This window comes from Dunckerocampus dactyliophorus, chromosome 21, assembly GCF_027744805.1.
Source record: "Dunckerocampus dactyliophorus isolate RoL2022-P2 chromosome 21, RoL_Ddac_1.1, whole genome shotgun sequence".
Classification (NCBI taxonomy): domain Eukaryota; kingdom Metazoa; phylum Chordata; class Actinopteri; order Syngnathiformes; family Syngnathidae; genus Dunckerocampus; species Dunckerocampus dactyliophorus.
In genome coordinates this window covers 12,480,504-12,508,153 of record NC_072839.1, presented here as the reverse complement: position 1 = coordinate 12,508,153, position 27,650 = coordinate 12,480,504, and the positions used below count along the sequence as shown (strand labels likewise).

At 41.8% G+C, this 27,650-nt stretch overlaps 2 protein-coding genes and 1 long non-coding RNA gene across 4 annotated transcripts in view; 1 reads left to right on the top strand and 2 right to left on the bottom strand.

Moving 5' to 3' along the window:
- Window positions 1–4,621, top strand: part of LOC129174285 (protein disulfide-isomerase TMX3-like) — a 145,491-nt gene extending 140,870 nt beyond the window's left edge. Inside the window, exon 17 of the mRNA XM_054766116.1 lies at window positions 19–4,621. Within this exon, the coding sequence (XP_054622091.1) occupies window positions 19–86 (68 nt within the window). The 3' untranslated portion in view covers window positions 87–4,621. The remainder of the gene's footprint in view (window positions 1–18) is intronic.
- Window positions 2,669–25,352, bottom strand: pck2 (phosphoenolpyruvate carboxykinase 2 (mitochondrial)). 2 transcript variants are annotated; one of them, XM_054766114.1, is made up of 12 exons: window positions 24,906–25,352; window positions 18,964–19,167; window positions 18,710–18,894; window positions 18,340–18,410; window positions 18,134–18,269; window positions 16,985–17,172; window positions 16,753–16,915; window positions 16,474–16,689; window positions 14,589–14,726; window positions 13,694–13,789; window positions 12,750–12,841; window positions 3,211–3,347 (listed from the first exon to the last, which is right to left on the bottom strand). In XM_054766114.1, exons 1-12 carry the CDS (start codon window positions 24,935–24,937, stop codon window positions 3,339–3,341), a joined length of 1,530 nt encoding a protein of 509 aa, XP_054622089.1. In that variant the 5' UTR covers window positions 24,938–25,352; the 3' UTR covers window positions 3,211–3,338. The 2 variants fall into 2 exon arrangements, with proteins under 2 accessions (XP_054622088.1, XP_054622089.1); XM_054766113.1 differs by lacking the exon at window positions 12,750–12,841 and having other exon boundaries at window positions 2,669–3,347; window positions 24,906–25,351.
- LOC129174286 (uncharacterized) lies at window positions 8,879–12,743 on the bottom strand. Its single transcript, XR_008567394.1, has 2 exons — window positions 12,285–12,743; window positions 8,879–12,232 (listed from the first exon to the last, which is right to left on the bottom strand). It is a non-coding gene; the product is annotated as an uncharacterized LOC129174286 (long non-coding RNA).
- Window positions 25,353–27,650: the final 2,298 nt, after the last annotated feature.

Below are 27,650 nucleotides of genomic sequence, written 5' to 3'. Positions count from 1 at the left end.
ATCCCTGTTTCTCATCAGTTGCAGCGTCCGACGCCCGCAGCCAACCTGACCTTGGTTTCATTCAGTGTGGATGGCGTCCACTTTGACGGGCTGGACAGCAGCCAGCGCACACCTGCCATCCACGCAGAGGACCACGGCGGTCAGCAGGAGGACACGGCGTTGGCACAGATCCACCTGCCCGTGGAGCCCAACGCTGCTCCCAGCGCCAACTGAATCTGTCTGGTTGGTTGGCAGCGCAGTGGATGTGCCATCCACATACAAGACCCCAGTAGTACTAGTAACAGCAGCACAGCAAGAGTAAAACGGGTAGAAATAAAGAAAAAACTATTTTAAAAATCTATACATCTCAGGGAAAAGATGTTAGCACGGCTAGCGTAGCACGAAGGTCACAGGTTAAACAAAAGGGTCAGGTTATTTGGAGAGATTTTCCCGGGATGCCTTAACATTTTGCCCCGTTTTCCTGTATTTCAACTTTATTTTTTTCTTTTTTTTAAATCCACGCTTGAGCCACAGCAATACGCATTCCCACGAAAATGTCCCGTATTTTGAAATGTTGACAGGTCTGCTGTGAATGCCACACTCTAGACCGGGGGTGTCCTAAATGTGGCCCTCGGTACAACATAGAAATTCAATGAAAACCAAACATAAATGAATGAAAGATAAAAACAGCAGGATGTGAAGAGAAAAAGCGAAAATGATACAACAGTCCGTCCCTCATCACTTGGCGCTTTGTGGTTTCACTCTCATGGGTTTGCAGAAAAATAGATGAATAAATCAGCACTGTTTTTGTGGTTGACTTATGACCTATTGGTCAAAAAGGTCATTTTCAATTTTAGCCCTAAACTGGCCATTTTCAAGCATAAAAATGTCTTAAAGAACGTTGATATGTAGTATTCCACATTGGTCACTGGGTGTCAGTAATGTTACGTTGAATAGCCTCCGCAGGAAGGACTGTGATGATGCGACTCCTCCAATGCTAGCCTGCTAGCCATATTATGTCTTATGCAGGTCATAAATGGCGTATTTTCTATCCTATATGGATAATACAAGTGTAAAGGTGACTATAGGGGTGCTATTTCATGTCTAGAGGGCTCTAATGTAAAAAAACAGTATCGAGCTTTTGATTGGAGAATGGATTTCAGAGCATGGAGAGCTGGTAGTATCGCTATGTCAGTATGGCTCCGCACATCACCAGTTAGAAGTGGCGAAGTACAGGCATGTCCACGTCTACAGCTGACAACAGTTGGCAGATTTCGTTTTAAGATGTGTAGTGAAGCTTGTTTTTATTTTTAACAAGTGGTACAAGGTTTTGTCTCAAAAAGCCACTCTTCTCTCTCACACAACGTGGACACATTACTGTTGGGAGGCCTAAAAAGAATCCCGCACCCACCGACATTTTTTTTTTTTATTGTGTGACCCATTTCTTTTGCATGAACAAGTTGTTAAGAGGCACTTTAAGTTATTCATTCATTCATTGCACTGGAATTAAAAAAATTTGTAAAAAGTTACAAATACCTGAAAAAACACTTTTTGGTCCAACATTTTTGCATAGAAACATCACCTGAAATTACTTAAAAAGACAAAGACTTTGACGTTGCTGCTGTCCTGTAGTGGATGAAAACTATTTGGACCTAAATGCCTGCTTAGGCGTTAAAAACGATTAGAAATGGCGCAGATGTTCTTTGGGTTATAGCTTGTAAACATTAGCAGCCATGTTGGAATTGCCATCAAGTACACAAGGGAGGTATTGCATTGTTGATTTTAGCTTTTCCTGTCTCATACTCCTGACGTGATGGTGGCAGCCACTGGGTGGGTGGGTTTTCACGCACGCACACACTGTTACAAAGGCATTGCTACTCGGCCAGGAGTGTGCTAACTTGTTTCCACCTGTGCGCATACGGAAAAATCAACACGTAGCGTTTAGTAACAAAAAGAAAACGCTAAAAACTGTTGTACATTGAAAGATGTGTCAGCTTTGTGGTATAGCTGATAGTCTGGTAGTCTGGTAATGCATGAGGCCTTTTTCCTGATTTTTTTTTTTTTGTAGTTAATTTCGCAAAGTGCCGTGGGCTAAGAAAAAAGATAGTCGGCTCGTGGCCCCCAGGCCACAACTTTGGACACCATTGTGTAATGTGAGGTACACATGCATGTATCTCTTTACTAAGATGGTCATGCTCACATTTGGTGGATGAATATTACATTATTTTATATAAATTGGATTGTTTTGATCATTTTTTTATACTATTTTAGATTCATGTAATTTTAGTTTTAATCATTTTTTAAATTTGTTTAAATAATTGTAGTTTTAAGAATTGTTTATATAATTGTTTCGCTTTAGGTTGACATAATTTTCACAATTTTTTTATCATTTGTGTAGATTTATGTTGAAATTTTCTTTAAATTTGGGATGATTCTTTGTGTAGATTTGTGAGAATTTTATCATTTTAGATTTTATTTTTTTTTTATATAATTTGTTGAGATTTATGGATATACATTATATTTCTAACTGAATGGCAGTGGTGTCCAAAGTGCAGCCAACAGGCCATTTGTCACTGAATTAGTTAGAAAACTGACCAAACACCCCCCCCCCCCCCCCCCCCAAAAAAAAATGGTTGAAACGCGCTTCACCTACAACACAAATATACTTATTCAAAAGTACAAATTAAAAATATAAAAATGGTGGCCACATTCTTGAATTTTTCAGTGTACAGCGGCCCTCGGTGGTCAAAGTTTGGACATCCCTGTTGTGGCATCCCTGTTGTGGCCCTTGATGGTGGCTGATGTGCAGTGTTAGATGTAAAAAAGAATAAAAGGTGTGTGTGTGTGTGTGTGTGTGTGTGTGTGTGAAGTCACCCAGTGGCTGTGTCATGCAGGCTATTAGTTGTGCACCCTGTCCTCCAGAGCCTTCAGCTCAGCCTCCACCTTATCAGGAAGGTCAGCCCCCACCTGCTGGCTGAAGTACGCCCTCAGCTCCTTGGTCTCGTTCTGCCAGAAATCCAGGGGCACGTCAAACAGGGCACCCATGTCCACGCTGCCGCCCAGGCCCTCTGTGTTGATGGCGCCGTCCTCCGGCAGCCAGCCGATGGCGCTCTTCTTGGCGGCCTGGTCCTCCCGCCCTCGGCCGCAGCGCTTGAAGATCCACTCCAGCACGCGGGCGTTCTCGCCGAAGCCCGGCCAGAGGAAGGCTCCGCTGGTCGGGTCCTTGCGGAACCAGTTGACGTGGAAGATCTTGGGCAGGTGAGTGGGAGCCTTTCGTGTCTCCATGCTCAGCCAGTGAGAGAGGTAGTCGCCGAAGTTGTAGCCGAAGAAGGGCCGCATGGCGAAGGGGTCGTGCATGATCACCTTGCCTGGAAGGAACATCCGCAAAGTCTTGGCTTTGGCTTAAGATTGCAACCAAAAAAAAAAGATGTATATGTAGATATGTACAGTCAAACCTGTCTTAGCGACCACCTTTATAGAACAGCCACCTGCCTATAGCAGCCACTGCAAAATCCCCCGCAGCAAATTTACATGTTATAGACCCTGTGTATAGCAGTCACCTGTCTAACGCAGCCAGCGGCCACTCATTTTGTCTCCCTTGGCCAATATCTGACTGCATATCGCGGCCAAATTACCATCTCAAGTAGAAGCTTCATGCACGAAAAAGTTTCGTTTTTCAGTCAATGAAGCCGTCGTGTGTAGACTTTAATGAGTCCTAGCTCAGTCACAATCATTCACAAGATCCACACAAACTGTCAGTTGTTCCACATAAAAAAGCCGTCTTCTTTTGAGCTTGCCATTTCCTGGTCAAACATGTAACTTTAAGAGCATTTGCACCAAAACATTACCGCAAAGTAGGCTGGGAACAGGACGTGCTCCCAGTGACACTACAACAAAAAAAAAAACATACGCTAGCATGCATGTGGCGGCGGGAGCAAAACTGAGTTCGGTTGTACTTAATTGAAGTATTTTAGAATGTACTCACGTTATTTTTCATCAATCCTCATCCACAAATCCATCAAAGTCCTCATCTTCTGTATTCGACACAAAAAAAGCCGTCTTTTCCGTTCGCTACTAGTCCGTTAACTTGTCAGTGTTATTCAGCTCCGAAGCAAAGAAGGAAACTTCTCCTGTTTCTTCTGCCAACTTTATTTATTGAACGCGGCCACCAGACAGCAGCTCAGAACACACACACATCTCTCAGCATCGTCTCTCCTTCCTGCTTGCCCACAAGGCAAAGGTTAAACAAGCCCCACTACATAGCTGTCCAGCCAATGCCTGTAAGAAATGACACCGTTTATTTCCTTGTGTGCACTGGTCAATACTGTAATGCCGCTTGTTGTGGGTCACTTCCTGATGAACTAAAGCTGTAATGACACTCTGCCGTATAAAAAGTAAAATATTAAAAACAAGCGTAAGACATTACTAGCACAGCTTTGTTCTGTGGGTCGAGGATATATTCTATCAGTTATTAAGCCTCTAGCTTCCTTTTAGTAAGTAAAAACCTTGGCTATGATTGCACTAAATTGTCATGTAGACCTACAAAGTACACTTGGAAGAACAAGAGGTGAATAAATGGATTGCAACTGATGTGAAACTGATGAGGGGTAGGATTAAATAAGCTTTGCTTCTTCCGACTCCTTTTTGGACATGCAAAATTGTCACTTGTACTATGTGATGTGCTACTGTTTGACTCATATGCATGTTCAGGATGAATTAAAGCCATGAACCATGATAACAAGCCTAGTAGTGCTGTACAACTTTTATCCGCAGTCTGCAGTGCCCTCTACTGGTCAACATTATTTTTCCTTTTTTTTCTTTTTTCCCCTCTACTGGTCAACATTCAAACTGGACGTCAACCTGTCTATAGAGGCCACTTGTCTATAGCGGCCACTTTTGCAGACTCCCTCTGGTGGCCGCTATATACAAGTTTGACTGTATATGTAGACATATATATATGTGTGTGTGTGTGTGTGTGTTTATATATATATGTATATGTATATATGTATGTATATGTATATATATATATATATATATATATACTTGTATATGTATGTATGTATGTATATATATATATATATATATATATATATACACTGCTCAAAAAAATTAGAGGAACACTTCAAAAACACATCAGATCTAAACTGGGAGAAAAATGATCTTGAATATTAATTGGGTGATGTATTAGTAACAAAATGATGCCACATAAGTTAATAGAAATGAAAATGGTCACCCTATAGAGGGGGCAAATCAAAGACACCCCAAAAATGAAAGTGGGGTGATGCAACACACTGGTCCATTTTGCTAAAATGTCATTGTAGCAACTCAATGATTCTCAGTAGTTTGTGTGGCCCCCACGTGCTTGTACGCATGCCTGACAACATCGGGGCATGCTCCTAATGAGACTACGGATGGTGTCTGGGGGATCTCATCCTGGATCTGGACCAGGGCATCACTGCGGTACCTGGACGCATGGAGGAGATTCCAGGAGACAGGTTACTCCAGGAGAGCTGGAAAGGGCTGTAGAAGGCCCTTCAACCCTCAGCAGGATTGATATCTGCTCCTTTGTGCAAGGAGGAACAGGATGAGCACTGCCAGAGCCCTACAAAATGACCTCCAGCATATGTATGCATACATATGTAGTGATGACAATACAATATCATGCATGTTCGCCAGCTGGCTTTCTCAATTGGTAGCATTGCAGGCTATGGTGCAGGGGATCGGAGTTCAAATCCCAGTCAGGGTTGTCTAACATATGACTGCGACTTGCTTTCACAATCTGTTTTCTCTAAAAACAAATGGCTTGCACTGCTTTCTCCAGGTCCAGCACGTATTGTCATCACTACCGATACAATATCATGGATGTTTGCCACCTGGCTTTCTCAGTTGGCAGCATCGCAGGCTATGGTGCAGGGGATCGAGGTTCAAATCCCCGTCAGGCTCGCCTAACATGTGACTGGGTCTTGCTTTCACAATCTGTTTTGTGTAAAAACAAATGGCTTCCTTGCTATTTTGCATGTCCAGCACATATTGTCACCACTACCGATACAATATGATGCATGTTCGCCAGCTGGCTTTCTCAGTTGGTAGAAAAAGACAAATGGCTTCCTTGCCTTTTCTTCAGGGCCGGTTATGGTAGTCATCACCTCCGATACAATATCATGGATGTTTGCCAGCTGGCTTTCTCAGTTGGTAGCATCGCAGGCTATGGTGCAGGGGATCGTGGTTCAAATCCCCGTCAGGCTCGCCTAACATGTGACTGGGACGTGCTATCACACTTTCGCAATCTCTTTTGTGTAAAAACAAATGCCTTCCTTGCTATTTTGCTATGTCTAGCACATATTGTCACCACTACCGATACAATATCATGCATGTTCACCAGCTGGCTTTCTCAGTTGGTAGCATCGCAGGCTATAGTGCAGGGGATCGAGGTTCAAATCCCAGTCAGGGTTGTCTAACATGTGACTGAGACTTGCTTTCACACTTTCACAATTTGTTTTGTCTAAAAACAAATGGCTTGCCCTGCTTTCTCCAGGTCCTGCACGTATTGTCATCACTACCGGTACAATATCATGCATGTTTGCCAGCTGGCTTTCTCAGTTGGTAGCGTCGCAGGCTATGGCGCAGAGGATCGGTGTTCAAATCCCAGTCAGGGTTGCCTAACATATGACAGGGTCTTGCTTTCACAGTTGGCCATCTGTTTTGTCTAAAAACAAATGGCTTGCCCTGTTTTCTCCATGTCCAGCACATATTGTCATCACTACCGATACAATATCATGCATGTTTGCCAGCTGGATTTCTCAGTTGGTAGCGTCGCAGGCTATGGTGCAGCGGATCGGTGTTTAAATCCCAGTCAGGGTCGCCTAACATGTGACTGGGACTATGCAATATCATACCTGATTGCCAGCTGGCTGACTCAACTGGTAGCACTGCAGGCTATGGTGCAGGGGATTGGGGTTCAAATCCTGGTCAGGGAAGCTCAACAAGCGGGTGTAAAAACAAATGCCTTCCTTGCTATTTTGCTATGTCTAGCACATATTGTCACCACTACCGATACAATATCATGCATGTTCACCAGCTGGCTTTCTCAGTTGGTAGCATCGCAGGCTATAGTGCAGGGGATCGAGGTTCAAATCCCAGTCAGGGTTGTCTAACATGTGACTGAGACTTGCTTTCACACTTTCACAATTTGTTTTGTCTAAAAACAAATGGCTTGCCCTGCTTTCTCCAGGTCCTGCACGTATTGTCATCACTACCGGTACAATATCATGCATGTTTGCCAGCTGGCTTTCTCAGTTGGTAGCGTCGCAGGCTATGGCGCAGAGGATCGGTGTTCAAATCCCAGTCAGGGTTGCCTAACATATGACAGGGTCTTGCTTTCACAGTTGGCCATCTGTTTTGTCTAAAAACAAATGGCTTGCCCTGTTTTCTCCATGTCCAGCACATATTGTCATCACTACCGATACAATATCATGCATGTTTGCCAGCTGGATTTCTTAGTTGGTAGCGTCGCAGGCTATGGTGCAGCGGATCGGTGTTTAAATCCCAGTCAGGGTCGCCTAACATGTGACTGGGACTATGCAATATCATACCTGATTGCCAGCTGGCTGACTCAACAGTTACATGTACATCTTTTGTCTAGAAAAAGACAAATGGCTTCCTTGCCTTTTCTTCAGGGCCGGCACTTATGGTAGTCATCACCTCCGATGCAATATCATGCCTGATTGCCAGCTGGCTGACTCAACTGGTAGCACTGCAGGCTATGGTGCAGAGGATCGGGGTTCAAATCCCGGTCAGGGACGATCAACAAGTGATGGAAGCATTGGGAATCAGTTACATGTACATCTTTTGTCTAGAAGAAGACAAATGGCTTCCTTGCTGTTTCTTCAGGGCCGGTTATGGTAGTCATCACCTCCGATGCAATAGCATGCCTGATTGCCAGCTGGCTGACTCAACTGGTAGCACTGCAGGCTATGGTGCAGGGGATCGGGGTTCAAATCCCGGTCAGGGACGATCAACAAGTGATGGAAGCATTGGGAATCAGTTACATGTACATCTTTTGTCTAGAAGAAGACAAATGGCTTCCTTGCTGTTTCTTCAGGGCCGGTTATGGTAGTCATCACCTCCGATGCAATAGCATGCCTGATTGCCAGCTGGCTGACTCAACTGGTAGCACTGCAGGCTATGGTGCAGGGGATCGGGGTTCAAATCCCGGTCAGGGACAATCAACAAGTGATGGAAGCGTTGGGAATCAGTTACATGTACATCTTTTGTCTAGAAGAAGACAAATGGCTTCCTTGCTGTTTCTTCAGGGCCGGTTATGGTAGTCATCACCTCCGATGCAATATCATGCCTGATTGCCAGCTGGCTGACTCAACTGGTAGCACTGCAGGCTATGGTGCAGGGGATCGGGGTTCAAATCCCGGTCAGGGATGCTCAACAAGTGATGGAAGTGTTGGGAATCAGTTACATGTACATGTTTTGTCGAGAAAAAGACAAATGGCTTCCTTGCTGTTTCTTCAGGTCCGGCACTTATGGTAGTCATCACCTCCGATGCAATATCAGGCCTGATTGCCAGCTGGCTAACTCAACTGGTAGCACCGAAGGCTATGGTGCAGGGGATTGGGGTTCATATCCCGGTCAGGGAAGCTCAATAATTGACTTGGTGTTGCTTTCCCAGTTGGTGTGCGAAAAATGGAACAATAATTTTGTGCTAAGTTTTTTTTAAGTACAATCAGAGAGCTTATAAAAAGGCCCGCTGGCTACTCCTACGCCTACCCACCCCACGCCCACGCCATCGCCCGCGCCCTCCCTCCCTCCCTCCCTCCCGCCACCCCGACCCTCCCCCCCACGCCTTCGCCCACGGTGCCCTCTTTTTTGCCTATACGCCTACTTCTCCTTTTATGTTGACTTCACCCAGCTGGACAGATCTCTGAGGCACTTCATTAAACTTTCCCTGGATCATCCTGGAGGCGGGTCCTTTCGTCGTCTTCGTGTGTTACCATAAGTAACGTTGAGGGATGTCCCTACATATATTGTGCCACATCGATCGCCAACTGGGAAAGCAACTCCCTATCACATGTTAGACGGCCCTGACCGGGATTTGAACCCCGGTCCCCTGCACCGTAACCCTCGGTGCTACCAAGTGAGTTAGCCAGCGGGCGAAGGTTTGTGATATTGTATCGGTAGTGATGACGACAATAGTACACTACTCACGTGTGACTGGGACTTGCTTTTACACTTTCACAATCTGTTTTGTCTAAAAACAAATGGCTTCCTTGCTATTTCTCCAGGTCTAGCACGTTGTCATCACTACCGATACAATATCATGCTTGTTCGCCAGCTGGCTTTCTCAGTTCAAATCCTGGTCAGGGTCGCCTAACATGTGACTAGGACTTGCTTTCACACTTTCACAATCTGTTTTGTCTAAAAACAAATGGCTTTCCCTGCTTTCTCCAGGTCCTGCACGTATTGTCATCACTACCGATACAATATCATGCATGTCCGCCAGCTGGCTTTCTCAGTTGGTAGCATCGTAGGCTACGGTGCAGGGGATCGTGGTTCAAATCCCCGTCAGGGTTGTCTAACATGTGACTGGGACTTACAGGTACTACTCAGAAAATTAGAATATCTTGAAAAGGTTGTTGTATTTCTGCAGTTCAACTTAAAAGGTGAATTTGACATATTATATAATCAAATAATATGCAAATCAATATATTTCAAGTTTTTATTTCTATGGATTTTGCTGATCAGGTCTTGCAGCTTAAAAAAACTCAAAATCCAAAACTCACAAAATTAGAATATTACATAAAGTCAATGTAAAAAAGGGTTTTAAATACAAAAATGTGAGGCCTCCAAAGCTAAACTCTTGCACCTGTATTTAGTACTTGGTTGAGGCCCCTTTTGCCCGAATAACTGCCTTCATCCGGCGTGGCATGGATGCTATCAGTTTGTGGCATATCTCGGGGATTATGGAAGACCAGCATGCTTCAATTGTGGCTTTAGCTGTTCTTTATTGTTTGGTCTCTTCCCGTACAGTTTTCTCTTGACAATCACCCACAGATTTTCTATGGGGTTCAAGTCAGGTGAGTTTGCAGGCCAATCAAACATGTTAACCCATGGTCGTTGAACCAGGACTTTGTACTTTTACCACTGCTGGAAGATGAAGTCTGCATCTCCATAAAGCTGTTCTACTGAAGCAAGCATGAAGTGCTCTAAAATGTCCTGGTAGACGGCTGTGGTTATGTTTGACTTCATGAAGCACAGATTACCAACACCAGCAGCTGACATGGATGACCAAGTCATCACAGACTGGGGAAACCTAACACTGGACTTCATGCATCTTCTATCGTGCTCTTCTCCAGTCTTCCTCCAGACTCTGGGACCTTTGTTGCCAAATGAGGTGCACAACTTGCTCTAATCAGAAAAGAGGACTTTTACCCACTGGGCAACAGACCAGTCCTTCTTTTCTCTTGCCCAGGGAAGGTGCCTCTGGCGTTGATTACTATTGAGGAGAGTTTAGACAACAGGAATTCGACATTTGAAGCCCATGTCCAGCATCCGCCTGGGTGTTGTTTCTCTTGAAGCAACAACTCCAGCATCGGTTCACTCCTTATGAAGTTCCCCCACTTTTGAATGGCCCTTTCCTGACCACCCTCTCCAGCCTGCAGTCATCTCTCCTGCTTGTACACCGTTTTCTTCTACACTTCTTCCTTCCACTTGACTGTCTACTCTCAACTCTCAATTCTCATTGACTTGAGAGTCAATGAGAGTTTTCTGCACAACTGTCAGAACAGCAGTCTTCCCCATGTCTGAACTCTTCGGAGCCAACCTAAGACAGACTTTTGAAAGGCTCAAGACCCTTTTGCAGGTGTTTTAGATTACTTGCCTGATTAGAATTTGACTCTTTGAACCTACAAAACTGAAGCTTTTCACAGTATTCTAATTTTCAGAGTTTGTGGGTTTGTGGTTTTAAGAAGATGAAAATCTTAATCAGCAAAGTTACAACAAGGAACTGCTTGAGAAATGTCAATTTGCATGTAACGGCTCAATAAAATTAGTTGGTTTCATCTTTTATGTTAAATTGCCAAAATAAAACAACTTTTACTTGATATTCAAATTTTTTGGGTAGTACCTGTACTTTCACAATCTGTTTTGTCTAAAAACAAATGGCTTCCTTGCTATTTCTTCATGTCCAGCTTGTATTGTCATCACTACCGATACAATATCATGCATCTATCTAGATCGATCTATCTGTAGATCGATCTAGATAGTTCTATCTCTCTGTCTATCTAGGTCTACAGATAGATCTATCTATCTAGAACGATCTATCTATAGGTCTATCGATAGATCTATCTAGAAAGATCTACAGATAGAACTATCTGTAGATCATGGGTCTCAAACTCAATTTGCCTGGGGGCCGCTGGAGGCAGAGTCTGGGTGAGGCTGGGCCGCATCCGGATTTCAACAAGAAAAGCTCTGATAAAAAAAAAACTTTCCAATGTTTTCGAATATCTTTATTTTTTAACAGAAAATAAGATGAAAAGAAATACTTAAGAATAAGAAAATAAATCAACCAAAGTAATTATAATTAATTATAATTAACTATAACTTTGTACATGATTTCATTTTCAACCCTTTTATCACTGTATTGTGATAAAGGGGTTCAAAAAATGAAATTATGTACAAAGTACAAAGGCCGGATGACAGTATGTAAAGGAGATTAATGATAGATTATGAAAAGTGGAATATGGAGAAAGCATACCTTCCTGCCCAGGGTTACAGAAACAGGGAAGAAGGAATATGAATATGAAATATGAGTGAAGAAAAGCGGAAACAAAGGGGATAGGAGGAGGGGGGCAGGAAGCGCCAAAGACATCCATGAAGTAATGTACTGTAAAGGTGTGTCAAAATAAAAGCCATCTTTGTGTAATTACACATAAAAGGAGAAATTAAAAGTGCACTGTTACATAGGTCGGAGTTTGGGAGATGAACAAACACACAGCAGCTCTCTGAGCGCCATCGGCCATGAAAGAGATCGCGACAGACAGACATAGGCTGGATCACAGCGTCTCCTTCATTTCTGAGCAAAGATCGGCGGAGAAGCAGCAGCGCCGAGCGGAGTCAGCGGCTTCATGGCTTCTCCTCTGCCCAGCTGAGTGGAGGACTGAATGAATGAGCGAGCGAACAAGTCAAGGCGGTGAGGCGTTGGACGTACTGCCCGGCCGAGGTCCCGCCCTCGAGAGCCATATACCTCACCGTGACTGTTTCGTTCAGCCGATGTCCTGCCCTCGAGAGCCATATACCTCACCGTGATTGGTTCGTTCAGCCGAGGTCCCAGCCTCGAGAGCCATATACTTCACCGTGATTGGTTCGTTCAGCTCAGCACACGACAAGTGTCATTCATATCAAACTTGCGGGCCACACGAATATTAATCTTTCATATTAAGACGGGGGCCGCAAACTATCGTACTGTGGGCCGCAGTTGGCCCGGGCGCCGCATTGAGCTAACAAAATTAGCCGGGGGGGGCGAGACTATATATTTGATGCATGTACACTAAGTTCCCAACTAATGAACACAATTGGTTCCAGACGACCGTTTTTATGTCGAATCGTTCTTAAGTAGGGGGAAAGGTAATATGACCAATTATACAGTATATGCGTATGTATGTAAATATGAGTTTGGATGCAGTAGTAATATTAAACGAGGATAATTAATGAAAAAAATAATAAAAATGATGTAATAATACGTAATGATAAATGTTATTTACCTTTGAAGAGGAGTGGTCGAGCATACGTCGTTGTGGTGGAGGAGGAGGAGATATTGAAAAAAAGGACAAGTCGTCGTCGTCGTTAGACTCTTCTAAAAGAGGTAGTGTTATGTTGGTGGTGTAGAATTAAGCAGGCCTATTAACTCTTCATAAACTTTAATCACACATTCTGTCCGGGTTATATAATTTAGCTTTCCATTTAGCTTTCCACTGTATCTCCCCAGCGTCTAACTCTTCCTCTGTTGGTCTCATTAGGCTCTAAGGCTGCATTAGCAGTGTCACAGTGCCCTCTACTGGTCAAGCATGTACAGTAGCAGTATAAATACTGATTAAGCGACTGACAACAAGGCAAAATAAAATAAAATATAGACCAGTCGGCTTGTGTTTGTATCCGCGAGTGTTCGCTCGTAGTGTGTTCGTAAGTTGGGGACCTAGTGTACTCTATTTTACCCTTAGTCCACCTGAATTATAGTGTCATACAATCTTGTATGTGCTTGTGTTCCTTTTTTCAGGAGCACTTTAAAATCAGACCATATCAAACGACAAATTTAAATTTGACATTTTTTTTTCACTAAATAAGACACCCAGAATGTACATGAATAAAGGATGTGCGATACAATATGAACTACTGTATGATCGCTAAAACATTAACTATTAAGTATATGAATTTCCCTCATTTTTTTACTTCACAGACTGTGCAGTGGGTAGGTTAAGTTGTGTGACACGCATCTCTTACTTGTGTTTGTTTGGCACCGTGCGTGAGGTAGTTGTCTGGATCGCTTCATGTGAAAAGCTACTTTGGAAGCAACTGGCGGGCTGCATTCAAATGCTTGGCAGGCCGGATGTGGCCCCCGGGCCATAGTTTGCCCTTCCCTGATCTAGATAGTTATATCTATCTAGATAGATCTATCTATCTATCTAGTATGTATATAGTTTGTGTGTACCTTTATGCTCAGCAGCTGCTGTGGCCTCTGACCTCATTGCAGCGCCAACAAACACACCGTGCTGCCAGCTGAACGACTCGTACACCAAAGGAACTCCTGATGACATAAAAAAAAAGCACAATTACAGCAGGGGTGTCCTGATGTTTTTTCCCTTTCTGTAAATTTTCTTCTCGTAATTATGGCTTTATTCACATGCACTATTTCCGCAGTCATTTTCAAAAAATTACAACTTGTTTTTCATAATGAAGCAACTTTCTGCGACTAAAATTGTTGTTCTCATCAGATAACTTTTTTGCAAAATTACTGCTCACTTAAATGATTAGAATGTGCTGACAGCTAGTATCGTTTCTTGCCTCCAGTCAGTCACACGTGGCGGTGGCATTTACACTGTGCTCAATGAATAGAAACATTTTATAGAATTTTCATCACACAATTTAAAATGTCTGCTTGCAAATGCCACATATTAGCTAAGCAAGCAATGGAATCCTACAACTGGGTAATGATTACTACTGGCTGTTAATATGCAAGACAGCTTTACATTGTAATTTTGCATTTGTCCACCGGATGGCGCAACCTTTTCCCCTCTCCAAAGCATGCGGCAATGTTTTCTGGGTGTGTGTTGTAACAATATCAATCATAGTTTATGCTGAAGTTTGAAAGACTTGTTTAAAGTGGAGAACGATCCATATAGTCTTAACGGCAGTTTTGGACAGTGTGATTTTTTTTGTCAATGTAGTACAAACTAAAAATCCCATCTTTAAAAGGTTAAAACCCCAAATTATAATTGATGTTTCAAGTGGAAAGACATTTTTTGTCATCAGGGTGAAAGTTTTTGTCAGGAATACTTGGGTTGAAGTGTCACTGGACGTGAAGACTAATGAGGAGTAGCACCCACCTTGTGGCCTGCGACCGCCAAAGATGATGGCGTCGATGGGAACGCCCTCTTCGCTCTCCCATAGCGGGTCGATGATGGGGCACTGAGCAGCCGGCGCACAGAAGCGGGAGTTGGGGTGGGCGCAAGGAGTGCCACTTCCTGTTGAGACACCCGGGAGTTACTTGGGAGAGTTGGTGTTCTTTGTGTACAGTACACAATCTGTTCCACATGTTTTATTTTATTTCATTTTTATGACATTTTTGCAGAGCTGCTGGAAATGGGATTTTTTTTTTTCCCCACCGAGGGTCGCATACTGAAAAAACCAACCCCCGCAGATACGTTTCTTTTAAAGAAAACAGCCTGCATCTAAGCTTTTTGTGTTATTGGTAACAAAGCGTATAAGTATCAGCTTTTTCTCAACATTACTTTTTTTTCCCAGCAAAATTTGCAGCATTCTGTTACTCATGATCAACTTTACGCTACTTTTTCTCTTAATATTATGACTTTATTCTCAATATTTTGTGTTTATTCTTGTAAAAAGAAATAAACATAAAAAAATTGAAAATGTACCATTTTTGCTGCCTTTTTTTGTCCCAACATTTAAAGTGATGTCTATGTCTTTATTCTCATTTTGACGTTTTCCTAAATTTGCATCTCACGTTGTGAAATTTGTTGTCTTATTACGATTTTATCTCTATTCCCGTTAAATTACGCTGTTGTCTAATTTTTTTTTTTAAGTTGCAGTCTGTAAATGGCCCCCGGGCCACACTTGGGACACCCCTGGTCTAAATCAACTGTTCTTTACGATTTTTGGCCACTACCCCCAGGGGGTGGGGGACCAACGGTCAATCTACGGACCCATGTTCCATAGTGTGTTTGTCATTTCAACACTGGACGTTGAGCTTAAGCAAACATCACATGTGCGTCATTCTGTCAGAAAACCCTGAAGAGGGGTTCAAAGTCTCAATGTTAGGCCTGAAGTGCTGAAAGTGCAAAACAATATTTATACATGACTAGAATTTTATGAGGGGGACCGTTTTGGGACCTAAGTTTTTAAACCAACCCATGTAGACGTAATTGGTGACAAAGCGTATTAACTTTTCTGCTGTTGCTGATTTTTTTCCCCATAATTTCATGACTGTATTTTGACTTTTTAGAAATGTAATTTAAAATGCAACTTGATAATTTGTCATATCCCGACTGGTAACAAAGCGTATTATCCGTATGATTTTTTTGCTGTTTATTTTTAACAATTTCAACATTTTTTCTGGTAATTTTTATTGTAATTTCACTGTACTGTCATAATACAATTTTTACCTATTTAATTATTTAAAAATTGCAACTTTATTCGTTTGTTATAGTATAGCTTTTTCCTTTAATATGTCAACCTTTTTTTTTTTTTTTTTAAAACCCACCCATGTAGACATGCCGACATGTTTTTTATTTTAACAAACGCAAGCATCTCAGCTTTTGTCTTATTGGTAACAAAGTGTATTATCTCTCCTTACATTACTTTTAATGTTTCAACTTTCGTGTGTATTTTTTCTGGTCATTTTATGACTTTATTCATAATATTTTGACGTTATTATCACATTCCTTTGGTTTGTTTCTCATATGACTTTTGTCCTTTATTTTTCAATTGAATGCTATTTTTTTCTCTCAATCTTATTACTTTATTCTGTACATGTGGCATAGAAATGAATAAAATGAAGGAATAAATTAAGTTTTCTTGCTTAATTGTATTTTAATAATGAAATAATGAAAGGGCTGTGGGCTGTAACACTTTGGAATGCCCTGACCTAAGTACCCTTTTCTGATAATGCATGAAAATCAATGTTATCAATTATTTCTACGCTAAATATTGCACTTTGTGTTCTGAAAATAATAAATGGCAGAGCGATGATACCTTGGTTCCAGGGTTTGCCGTGCCAGTCCGTCAAAGTGACGTTACGAGCAGGGGGGTCCAACCCCTCCCACCACACACCTCCATCACTGGTCTCTCCAACGTTGGTAAACACGGTGTTTTTGCCGATGGTGCTCATGGCGTAAGGGTTGGTCTTGTCTGACGTTCCGGGAGCCACGCCGAAGAAACCGTTCTCGGGGTTGATGGCTTTCAGCTTCCCTGCGGTAGGAGAAAAAAAAAGTGAAATGAAGGCGCCAGGTGGAGAGGTCCGAGCCTTCTCACCTTGGTCGTCGAATTTCATCCAAGCGATGTCGTCGCCCACACACTCCACCTTCCAGCCTGGCAGAGCTGGCTTCATCATGGCCAGGTTGGTTTTCCCGCAGGCGCTAGGGAACGCCGCCGCAACGTAACGCTTCACTCCCTGAGGGTTGGTGATGCCGAGGATCTGAGGAGGGAACATTTTTTAAAAGTCACCCGCTCCTCCGTTTGCCTGTTTGGTTGGTTCCATCCTGACCAGCATGTGCTCCGCCAGCCAGCCTTCATCCTTGGCAATGCGGGAGGCGATGCGCAGGGCGAAGCACTTCTTCCCCAGCAAGGAGTTTCCTCCGTAGCCGCTGCCGAACGACAGGATCTGCCTGGTGTCCGGCAGGTGGGAGATCAGCACCTTGTCTGGGTTGCAGGGCCATGCGTTAACTAGAGGGGCTGCAGAGGGGACGACACCAGGAAAAGGAGTTGAGCATAAATGTACAAAAGTCTATTCAATGTAATATTAGGACTGTACATCAATGGATATTTCACATGGCATTGTCTGTAACATGTAGAAAAGTTTCAATATCAACACTCCACTTAGGACAAATCCACACATTTAGAAATCGCACTTGTATGTCTGCATGGAGCACACACATTTAACATTTCGGCACATTTTTTTTCCCTCTCGTGTTACTTGTTGCTAGGCAGAATTTGTTTGTAGGGGCTCTGACAACTTGGGCTCTGACGTGCCACACCGCAGAGAAAGGACAGGGAGAGTCGGCAGGAGGATTAAAAAATATATTGTTTTATACACTACTCACAAAAACAGTTGAAATGTAAACTTTGACAGGTCAACTTCATTTGACCTTCTCTTAACTTTTGATGCGTTTTGCCATTGTTACAAAACAACTATACCACAACAAAACCAACACAAAAACATCAAAATAACTACTTAATAACACCATGAACTATTTACAATTTTCGCATTTGGAACTGAAGTCTGTATGTGCACACGTGTTAAAAATTCCCTACAACGCGTAATCGTCTCCACGCTTTCCCACTTCCTCCTTCCTGTCATGTGTGATTTGTCCGTTCACATGATCCCTGCCGAGCTCTCATCAAATGCACTCCTGCCACCTTCTGGCCGTTTTTATGGCTTAAAAGTGCTCTCTCACCTCTTATTGCCTCTTGAGCAAAAAAAAAATTGTAAAAGACGAATAAATACATTGTTGGGATCAGGCGTTCAGGTGTATAAAAACTTGTAAACACGTCTTTGGTATTGACTGAGTTAAATATCAAGACTGTACGTATTCAAATAAGGTGACAACTGAAGACGCTTCACTTGTATCCCTGTACTGAGCACACCATCTCCTAAAATACACACTTCAGATATGTGATATGTTGGATTGTGTACCTTTCAGGGGAAGCGGTCGTCCTAAAGAGTGCTGACAACGGACGAACTCCACTCCCTCCGCCAGCTTACTGAGAACAGGCGTGCCCATACGGGTCATGATGCCCATACTGGCTACAACATATGGCGAGTCCGTCACCTTGGAGGAAAGAGGCCAACATGTTTATTTGTTTGACAGCAATTATGGCTTGAAAACAAAAAATGTGTACCTGGACGCCGTATTTGGCAAGAGTGGAACCCACTGGGCCCATGCTGAAAGGAATGACGTACATGGTGCGCCCTGGAGAGTGGAGGAAGACAACAAAAAACATGAATACTGAGTTCCATGAATAGATTGATGCCTTTTACACAGAACCTAGCAACACGGTCACAGATTACCAAAACACTTTCACACAAGCGGCTCCGATTCTACCTCCTAAACCCGAAAATTGCCGGCTTCACATTGTTGATATTGCAACATCAGTGCCGCAAGAGACACAGACACCGAAAATGGCCTTTTCTAGCTGTGCAAAAGGGGTTATTACAAAAAGTGCTGTGGTTGTCTTGGTACGGCGTGGAGATGTGCGTTTTCCAACGTGCCTGCCATGCATCCCGGGAAGCGCTCCTCTCTCGCCCTCTGCCAGTCCGATTCGCTCATCCAGCTGCCCAGTTGGCTCTTCACCCCTCCAGCAGGGATGGGGATGGTGTCCCTTTGGTTCTTGGTCACGATCACCGTCTTGCTCTCCACCCGGGCCACGTCCTTCGGGTCTGTGCGCGCCAGCCAACTGTCAAAACAGAGAACGAGCCGTGTGGCGTCACGTCTAAAAACCACTGACGGGATCTACGCTGATTACCAGTTGTCATATTTGGGGAGCCGCTTCACCATCCCTTCCTTCTCCAGGCCAGCCAGGATGGTGGCCGTCTCCTCCGGCGTCCCCGTCACGACATGCACACCGCTGGGCTTGCACTCGTCCACCGCACCCTTGACAAACTCTGCCACCGCAGGGGGCAGCGAGGGGATGGAGGCCAGGGACCGGACCCCGACACTGGCCCCCTTTCTGAAAAGAGCCATCAAATGAGAAGCACTCATATCCAGTCGTTCATCTTTGATTCCATCTGAGTTAGACGGCACGACAATCACTGCATTTTTGAACACTCCCGTTACGATCTTTGCCTAGTGGCTCATCTGTTAAATAGACAATCTATGTATTGTGCAGGACTTCATACCAATCTGATGGAATGAGAAAAGATGGCGCATTGCTTGCAAACTCTTCAAAAATAAATAAAATAAAGATATATTTGTGGGGGTATTTGTTGCCATTCTAAATGAATGCCTGTAAAAATGAGCAAATGAATAATCATTGAAAAAGTAATAAGTTGCATACATATTCATATGTATGTTAGTTAACACGCTTCTGGGCTGAGCTAATAAAGTCACTGGTAGGCTCGTAGAACAATAAAGTACATGCAAACAAGCTACCAAAGCTGTGTGTGTGTGTGTGTGTGTGTGTGTGTGTGTGTGTGTGTGTGTGTGGTGAATACACAGCAGAGCGTGCCAGACTCCACACATAAATGACGCATGCAGAGGGCAAGACACTTTTCTGTTGGCAGCGGCACAAACATGTTGAGCTTTTGGGCCACATGAAGAAACGTGTATGTGGCAATACAGTAGAATCAGGGTTCACACACCTTAAAAGATCAATTCTTTTCCCCACCCCCATTTTAGAATATATACGGATGCAACGCAGTGTTCCATTCGAGCAGCAGTCACACGCTAGATCCTCGTCAGCGTATGAATGAATCGGTGCTATAATCCTTGTAATGTAGGGTACATATGTACGCACTACTCACAAAATGTTGGGGTTATTCGGCTTTCGGTTGTCATTTTAGCACCAACCTAAAACGCATCAAAAGTTAAGAGAAGGTCAAATGAAGTTGACCTGTCAAAGTTTACATTTCAACTGTTTTTGTGAGTAGTGTATAAAACAATATATATTTTTTCATCCTCCTGCCGACTCTCCCTGTCCTTTCTCTGCGGTGTGGCGCGTCAGAGCCCAAGTTGTCAGGGCCCCTGCAATCAAATTCTGCCTAGCAACAAGTGACACGTGAGGAAAAAAAATCCCAGTAAAATCTTCTTTCAGTTGTGTTTTTATTCCCCTCACTATTTGAAATATTTTTTTTATATTTGATTGTATTGTAAGAACTGGAAAAAAAATATTGAATTATTATTATATACATTATATAAGTATTATTAATAATGTGTACATTTTCTGTTGCTGGCAACGTAAATGTTATTTAATTTATGAATTTTTAATTCTCATATATTTTATTGTCTGTGTCAAATTTTATTTTTTTATGATGATTTTTTATTATCTTTTATTTTTCTCATATTCAAAAGGAAAATTATTATTATTCATTATTACAGTCAAATTATTAGTAAAATTATTAGACATTTTATGTTGCTAGGAAGTTCAATTTTAATTTCAGTTTCCTTATATAATCTTCTTAAATTACAAAGTATTAGGGCCACATTGTCAAAAAAAAAAACCTGACATGGAGAATAAAGTCATAAATTTCCAAGAACAAAGTCGTAACATTACGAGAAAAAAGTCGTAAATTTAAAGTTGTACGTTTACAAGAAAAACCTTGTAATATGACAATGAAGTCGTAAATTTACAAGAAAAAAGTCTTAAGATTACACATCATTGTGTCATTATGAGTTTTTTCTCATAAATTTACGACTTTATTCTCCAAATCTGATTCCCCCCGCCCCCCCAACGTGGCCCTAATACTCCATCAGATTATGTTTTTATTTTGTGGTTTACTAAACACAGGTATTTTTGTTTTTTGCAATTTCTTTTTGTAATTCTTATCCCAGAAGGCAAATTAAATGTATTCTTATTTGCAGTATTATAATTTTATATTTGTTTACTATTATTGTTAAGTATATTCTAATAGTATTTCAACAGTCAGAAATACAGTTTTGACTTCAAGCACTTTCGGGAACGTCATAAACATATTATACGCTGTAAACATATTTCGTAACAAAAGCGGAAGCTGAGAAAGGGAAAGCAGATGCAGAAGGAAAAAGGCAGTCCAGCGGCAGCCTCAGGGTTCAAACTACCTCTGAACAGGTGACGGGCTACGTGCCGCTTGTTTAAAAATTGATGTGTGCATTTGATCGTGAAGCCGGCACAGCAAAACAAAGAGAGACTAAAGGAGAAGCTTGTTTTGTCTGCAGGTTGTTCTGTGTTGATACACTACGCTTCAAGCCAAACTCCATGTTCATTATCATTTTAACCACATCGTATTTATAAATCAGCAAAGTCCTGGTGGTGTGATTTACATACTACATAATAAATAATGCTACTTATTATTAAGGCTGTCAAAAATAACGCGTTAACGGCAGTGACAAATTTATTTCATTAATTGCTTTACATTTTTTTTGTGTAATTAGCGCATGCGCACCAGAGCAAGCACGGCTCTCTGTTATGACGGCAGACGGAAGGAGAGTGGAGCGTCCCCACAGAGTCTGCCGCTCTTTTCCAACTTCATTCTGACCTGAACACACCAACAGCAGTACAATTCCAGCGCCATATACTGTATGTATCCCCAACTCACACACACACACATCTCCGGTCCGCTCATCCTGGGAACGACACTTACTCATTCTCGTTACAAGAACGCGAGATGCGTTCTGGGACACTCCGGACATCACAAAAACGGCTTTACAAAGAAAAACATGAAGTGGATAGTCTTATCACTCACTTCGTAACTCTTAATTCAGATGTAAAATTCGCTACATTTGAGTATGCTGGGAAATACACTGAAAACAAGTACATTTACCTTAAATTACGTGATGTCTTTGAACGCAACTCCTCATCGCTCATAATAACATGGTTTAAAGTGTGATTCAAATGTTCTGGGCCGCACGGTGGGTCTAGTGGTTAGCATGTTGGCCAACACAGTCTGGAGATCGGGAAGACCTGGGTTAGATTCTCCCTTGGGCATTTGTGGAGTGTGCATGTTCTCCCCGTGCGCGGGTTTTCTCCGGGTACTCCGGTTTCCTCCCACATCCAAAAACTTGCATGTTAGGTTAATTGGTGACTCTAAATTGTCCATAGGTATGAATGCGAGTGTGAATGGTTGTTTGTCTGTATGTGCCCTGCGATTGGCTGGCGTACCCCGCCTGTCGCCAGAAGTCAGCTGGGATAGGCTCCAGCATGCCCCCGCGACCCTAAAGAGGAAAAGCGGTAAAGAAAATGGATGGATCAAATGTTCTGCTATTATTAAAGAGTCTAGTGTTAGACAAATAGATTTTTAGGCTTGTGTGGTCTCTTTTAGCTTGATTGGCATATTCAGTTCATTTGGAGCATATAATCCTGTCCTGTCATTTATCTTTCTCTTTGTTAAATACTGTAAAAATGATAATATTTCACACATAGTTGCTAATAGTGATTAATCATGATTAATTCATTTAAAAAATGAATTAATCTGATTACAATTTGTAATCATTTGACATCTCTACTTATTATTTTAACGTATGTATTATTTATTTTAATAATATTAATTGCCATCATGTTAATTATGTTCATTAACATCTTATAGAGTATTTCAATGGAATTGTATGTATATTTATATTATATATTTATATTATATGTATATTTTTAAGTCTCTAATTTTATTTATTTATTATGCAAAAGATGGTCGCTCACACCAGCAACAGCAACAGCTCGAAAAAGGAGTGTGATGGTAACCATAGAGCCAGAAATGGGACACACCGTGATAGACAGACATTGTCTGCACATGTCAGTGCAGACATTATGAGAAAAACGAATTTCAGTAAAAAAATTATTCAGTTGTTTTTTTCTGCACAGTTTAATATATTGCGCTTTTTAATGTTATTCATATTCATATTATTCATATTATTATTATTATTATTATTATACATGATTCTATTATTTTTTATTATTTTAGTTTGTTATATATTATATTAAGTATTCTAATTTTATTTTATTCATTTAATTTTATATTTAATACTTTTTTTAAGAAATTATATTTTATTTCAAAAAATCTCGTTGTGAATTTTCTTCAATAAACTAAACAGATGAATTGACTTTACGTGACTTCCAATGGGAGAATTTGCATTGAAGTCAGAACAATTTGGAAGTCAACCTACGTCACTGTGAACACATCTTTAAGCATCCGAACGCAGCACTGAGGTCGGTGTGTGCGCTGCTGCAAGTGAGGAAGACCGCCAAAAGACAAAAACTAAAGCTCGTCGTCCGCCAACCTTAAACGCATCGCCAAATCAGGCAAGACAATGGTTACTCTGCACGATCAGTGGGGCGCGATCTTCACTTCAAATAAAGGAGCGACAACAACTCCTCATGCAGAAACGCAAACAAAAAAATTACACAGGAACATCAGGAGTTTCCTGCCATTAAACACACACACACACACACACACATACACACACACACACAAACAAGGCTCACATTTACTCCTGCACTTTAGTTTCATCACACAGCTTGAAGAGAGGAAGCGGTAAAGAGAACGAATGAGGACAGTAAAGATGTCCTCATGTCACCTTCGACAGGAGTAGCTAACTGCTGTTATTTGGCATTCAAAGAGCTTCTCTCCAAAAGCTGGTCTGACGAGTTTCAAGCTGCATTGTAGCTCACTGCCAAGTACATGTCAAAACATTTCTTCATTAACACTTCAAAACAATCACCTAAGAGTTACAGTATATTGAACGAAGTATGAGATTTGAGGGTGTGGGGGGGGAGTGGGTAAACACAATTTCACAGTAAAGCAGGGTTATCCAACGGGCGGCTCTTGGGTGAAATACGGCCCGGGAATGACGTCAGAGCAGCCCACTTCTTTAAAAACACCACAGTGCTGTCATATAGACGATCTTTGACAACCGGTTTCGCAGTTGCTCCATAAAACAGCAGAGCTTTGCTGTCATACTGTATAAATGATCTTTGACTACCAATTTTTAGTACGTCCTTAAAACCACCATTTACCTGTCACAGAGGATTTTTTATGGTGTTTTTCCAGCAGATTCCTAAAAACAGCAGGGTTCTCTTCTTATATAAAGGATCTTCGACTGGTGTTTTACAGTAGGTCCTTAAAAACAGCAGAGTTTTCCTTTCATTCTGTATTAATGAGCTTTGACCTGCATTTTTTCAGTAGGCCCTTCAAACCAGCCTGTTCCTGACATGGACGATCTCTGACAATTGTTTTCCCAGCAGATTCCTAAAAACAGCAGTGTTCTCCTGTGTAGTGACTAGTGTTTTTGCAATATGCCCTTTAAAAACAGCAGTTCTTCTGTTATATAGAAGATATTTGACTAATGTTCTGCAGTGGGTCCTTAAAAACAGCAGTTTTTCAGTTATGTAAACAATCTTTGACATGCATTTTTTCCCGTAGGCCCTTAAAAACATCAGTGTTCCCGTCACGTAGAGGATCTTTGACAAGGGCTTACATATTGCTCATGTAAATAAGGTCAAAATATTACAAAATATTACGCTAAATACCTTTTTTTAAGATAAATCAGTATAGAAATGTGTTACTTAAAAATGCACAATATTTCACACATTCACATTCAGTGAAATCTAAATGAAAGTTATTGAATATGCCCAGTGAGACGATGATGGGGCGAATGAGGCGTTCATGGTAACATTTTACGGTCTGAAAACACAGTAATTGTTGTAAAATGCATCAAAACACATGTTTGCAAAAGAAGCGGTACACGGAATGTCATAAACATATGAAGTCAAACTTCGCTTACCTTCGTATAGCTCCCAGAATAAGGCAAGACATTCTCGGTGCAAAAAAAAAAGTCAAAAAACGAACCGATGAGTCAAACGAAGAGAAAGCGTATGGAAGCTATCAAAAGGCAGCGGTTCGAGTTAGGCACACTTCATATCTGTACTCCGAGAGGACCTTGCACTTTGCTCAGCGTGGACATTCACACGGACACCTTCATGTCAGCAGCACATTGGATGTTAAAGTCAATCCTGCGGATAGATGGATAGATAAGTAGATAAATAACCTGCCCGCTTAGAAAGACTGGCTGGAGATTCAAACATTTAAACGCGCCGGCTCTTTTCATTCACCAGGATGACGTAGAGCTAGGTTTCCTCCGCAGAATATATACACAAAAAGTTTACTTCCATGCAAGTTGTGCCCTCATTGTTCTCAGAAACCAGCGGTGGCTGACGCAAGTTTCCAGAGTTCCTACAACAGCAGGAGCAGCAGGAGCAGCACAGATGTATAGAAAGAGCATAGAGGCTGAACCCGGAAATAAATGTATGACGTGTTGAAAAACAAGACGCAAATTGGAACACACGAAACGCCCCCAAATAAACTTTTTAAATAGTTTAAATAGTTCACATTCCAAGCATGGAACAAGTGTATTAGTACCTAGGTGTGTTGTTGTTGTTGCTCCCTTGCTCTGTTAAGAAAGACGTTTTGACATGGGAGCTGTTCTTCAGATTAAAAACTAGTGCATTAACAGCGCCTCTGCTGGTGAGTAACAAGAAGTGCACTCCATTTTGTTTCAATTGTTTCTTAACACAATCAACAACAATTAATTATTCGATTTGTATGGCCCCATTTTTACTATTTCCTATTTTTCTGCAAAGTTTCTAAACATGCAGTAGGTTTTAATTGAATAAATATTACAAACTGTCACTATTTGTTGTTACATTCACCATTTATTAGGGGTGTCACGAGAGACCTAACTCACGGGGCGAGGCGATGCACGAGACTGGGTCCCCAAGAACGAGACGAGGCGAGATTTTAATATTAATTTTAGTACGATGAAAAACTATGAGTGGACAAACAAACTTTTTTAATTCAACCGAGTCAAAAAAACAAAGATGGTGCATTTTAAAATGTTTATTGTCCCACAAATTCAGGCTCAAGAATGCAAATAAACCAAATAAACCACTGTTATGATAATATATAATAATAATAATAATACAGCTCACTCTTTTTCTCTTGACATCAGGGCTGTCCAGCTGTCCTTTGATGGTTAGATATATATTTTTAAATAACTTGTAATTAAAAAAAAATTATACATATATTTAAAGACTAATCTTTGTGTTTTTAATAGTTATTAATATCAACATTTGAGCTTTTTCTAGTTACATTATGCCTTTTTCCTCTATTTTTTCACTTGGGTGCGTTTTTGTTTATTTTATTTCTGCAATGAGCCACGTTCTACAGATGGCCCCTGTGCCACACTTTGGACACCCATGTGTGTTTTGCCAGGAAGGCGAGTGTGTCCAAGCTCTGCCTTCTTGGGGATGTTGGTCAGGGGCTGAGTTGCATTATGGAGGTTTTTTTTTTTACAGCTTTCAGACATGCACTGCACAATGTTACGGAGGTGGAGCTCACTCCAGCTCGCCTGCTCGGCAGACTTCCCCTTTCTTGATGGCTCGTATTTCATTATTAAATAAATGGATGATGCAAGAAACACTTAAATGTGCACCTTTTGCACCTTTGCTTGCTAAATATAGCGACCATGTCGCTAAATTGTCAACACGGATCTCTTCTGTGTATGAGATGTGTTATGAAACGGGACCGGTGATCGCGGGTGCTTGAAAGTTGGAGCTAATCCGAATGCAATGAGCGTCAGTAGAACCACTCAGTGATTAAGGGTGAGGACAAGTCTGAACATCTACGTGGGCTGATCTGACAAATCTTAAGTAAAGTTGATCAAATGTAGAATTACTGCAGCTTCTGTTTGCACATCAACAAGTTTGTTTTAATGCTGATGGAAAAAAAAAACAGTCACTCGCTGTCGCTGGCGCCAAGGTAGGTTGGATTGCAAGGTGTGCCTAGAGCACTTAATGTGCACTTCCAATATTACTTACGTATACTTCCATGTTACTGTATTACCATTCATAGTAGCAATGCCATAGTTCAGTCTAACTGGCTTCTGGCTGCCCTGTTCTCACGATGCAGCTTTTCTACAAACGAAAAATCTCATCACGTTTTAATTATGTGACAAGATCTCACTACATCCCTACTATTTATTGAAACGTTGTACATTTGGAATAATTTCGAGAGCAATCATAAAATGCGACAAAGTCATACCTGTTGCGTATTTTTGCCTAATAGTATGATCTTGATTTTTGCTTGTGGTGTTATCAGCTGCTGCTAAAACAAATGATATCATTTCAGCAAACACCAAAGGGGCTGGAGCTGCTGAAATCTCCAGAAAAGTGCCTTATTGTGAGCTACCATTTGTTAGAGATCCACACATGCAGGAGAGAGGAAATGCACGGGTGGGGAGCAGAAAGAAGAATATGTACAGCAGATAAGAGATAAGCAGGCAGCATGTCTGGTCAAACTTCATGTTCTCTGCACAGTCAGAAGACGGTGCTAAAATGGCTTTAAGTAGACCAATACTGCTAACTCTTTGTTTTGCATCTTTGGCTCCACCCAGAAACCAGTAAATTACATTTACTTTGCATCCTGTGATGACTGGCATGTAGACCGACCAATAAAAAGTGGGTGACGCGCC

Bases quoted from the DNA above. Each gene is read 5' to 3' on its own strand.
- pck2 (XM_054766113.1), bottom strand. From the start codon at position 24,937: ATGTCTTGCCTTATTCTGGGAGCTATACGAAG. The intron at 19,168-24,905 runs GTAAGCGAAGTT...GGCTCTTTTCAG, and splicing joins ATTCTGGGAGCTATACGAAG to AAAGGGGGCCAGTGTCGGGG. The intron at 17,173-18,133 runs GTACACAATCCA...TCCCCTCTGCAG, and splicing joins ACGACCGCTTCCCCTGAAAG to CCCCTCTAGTTAACGCATGG.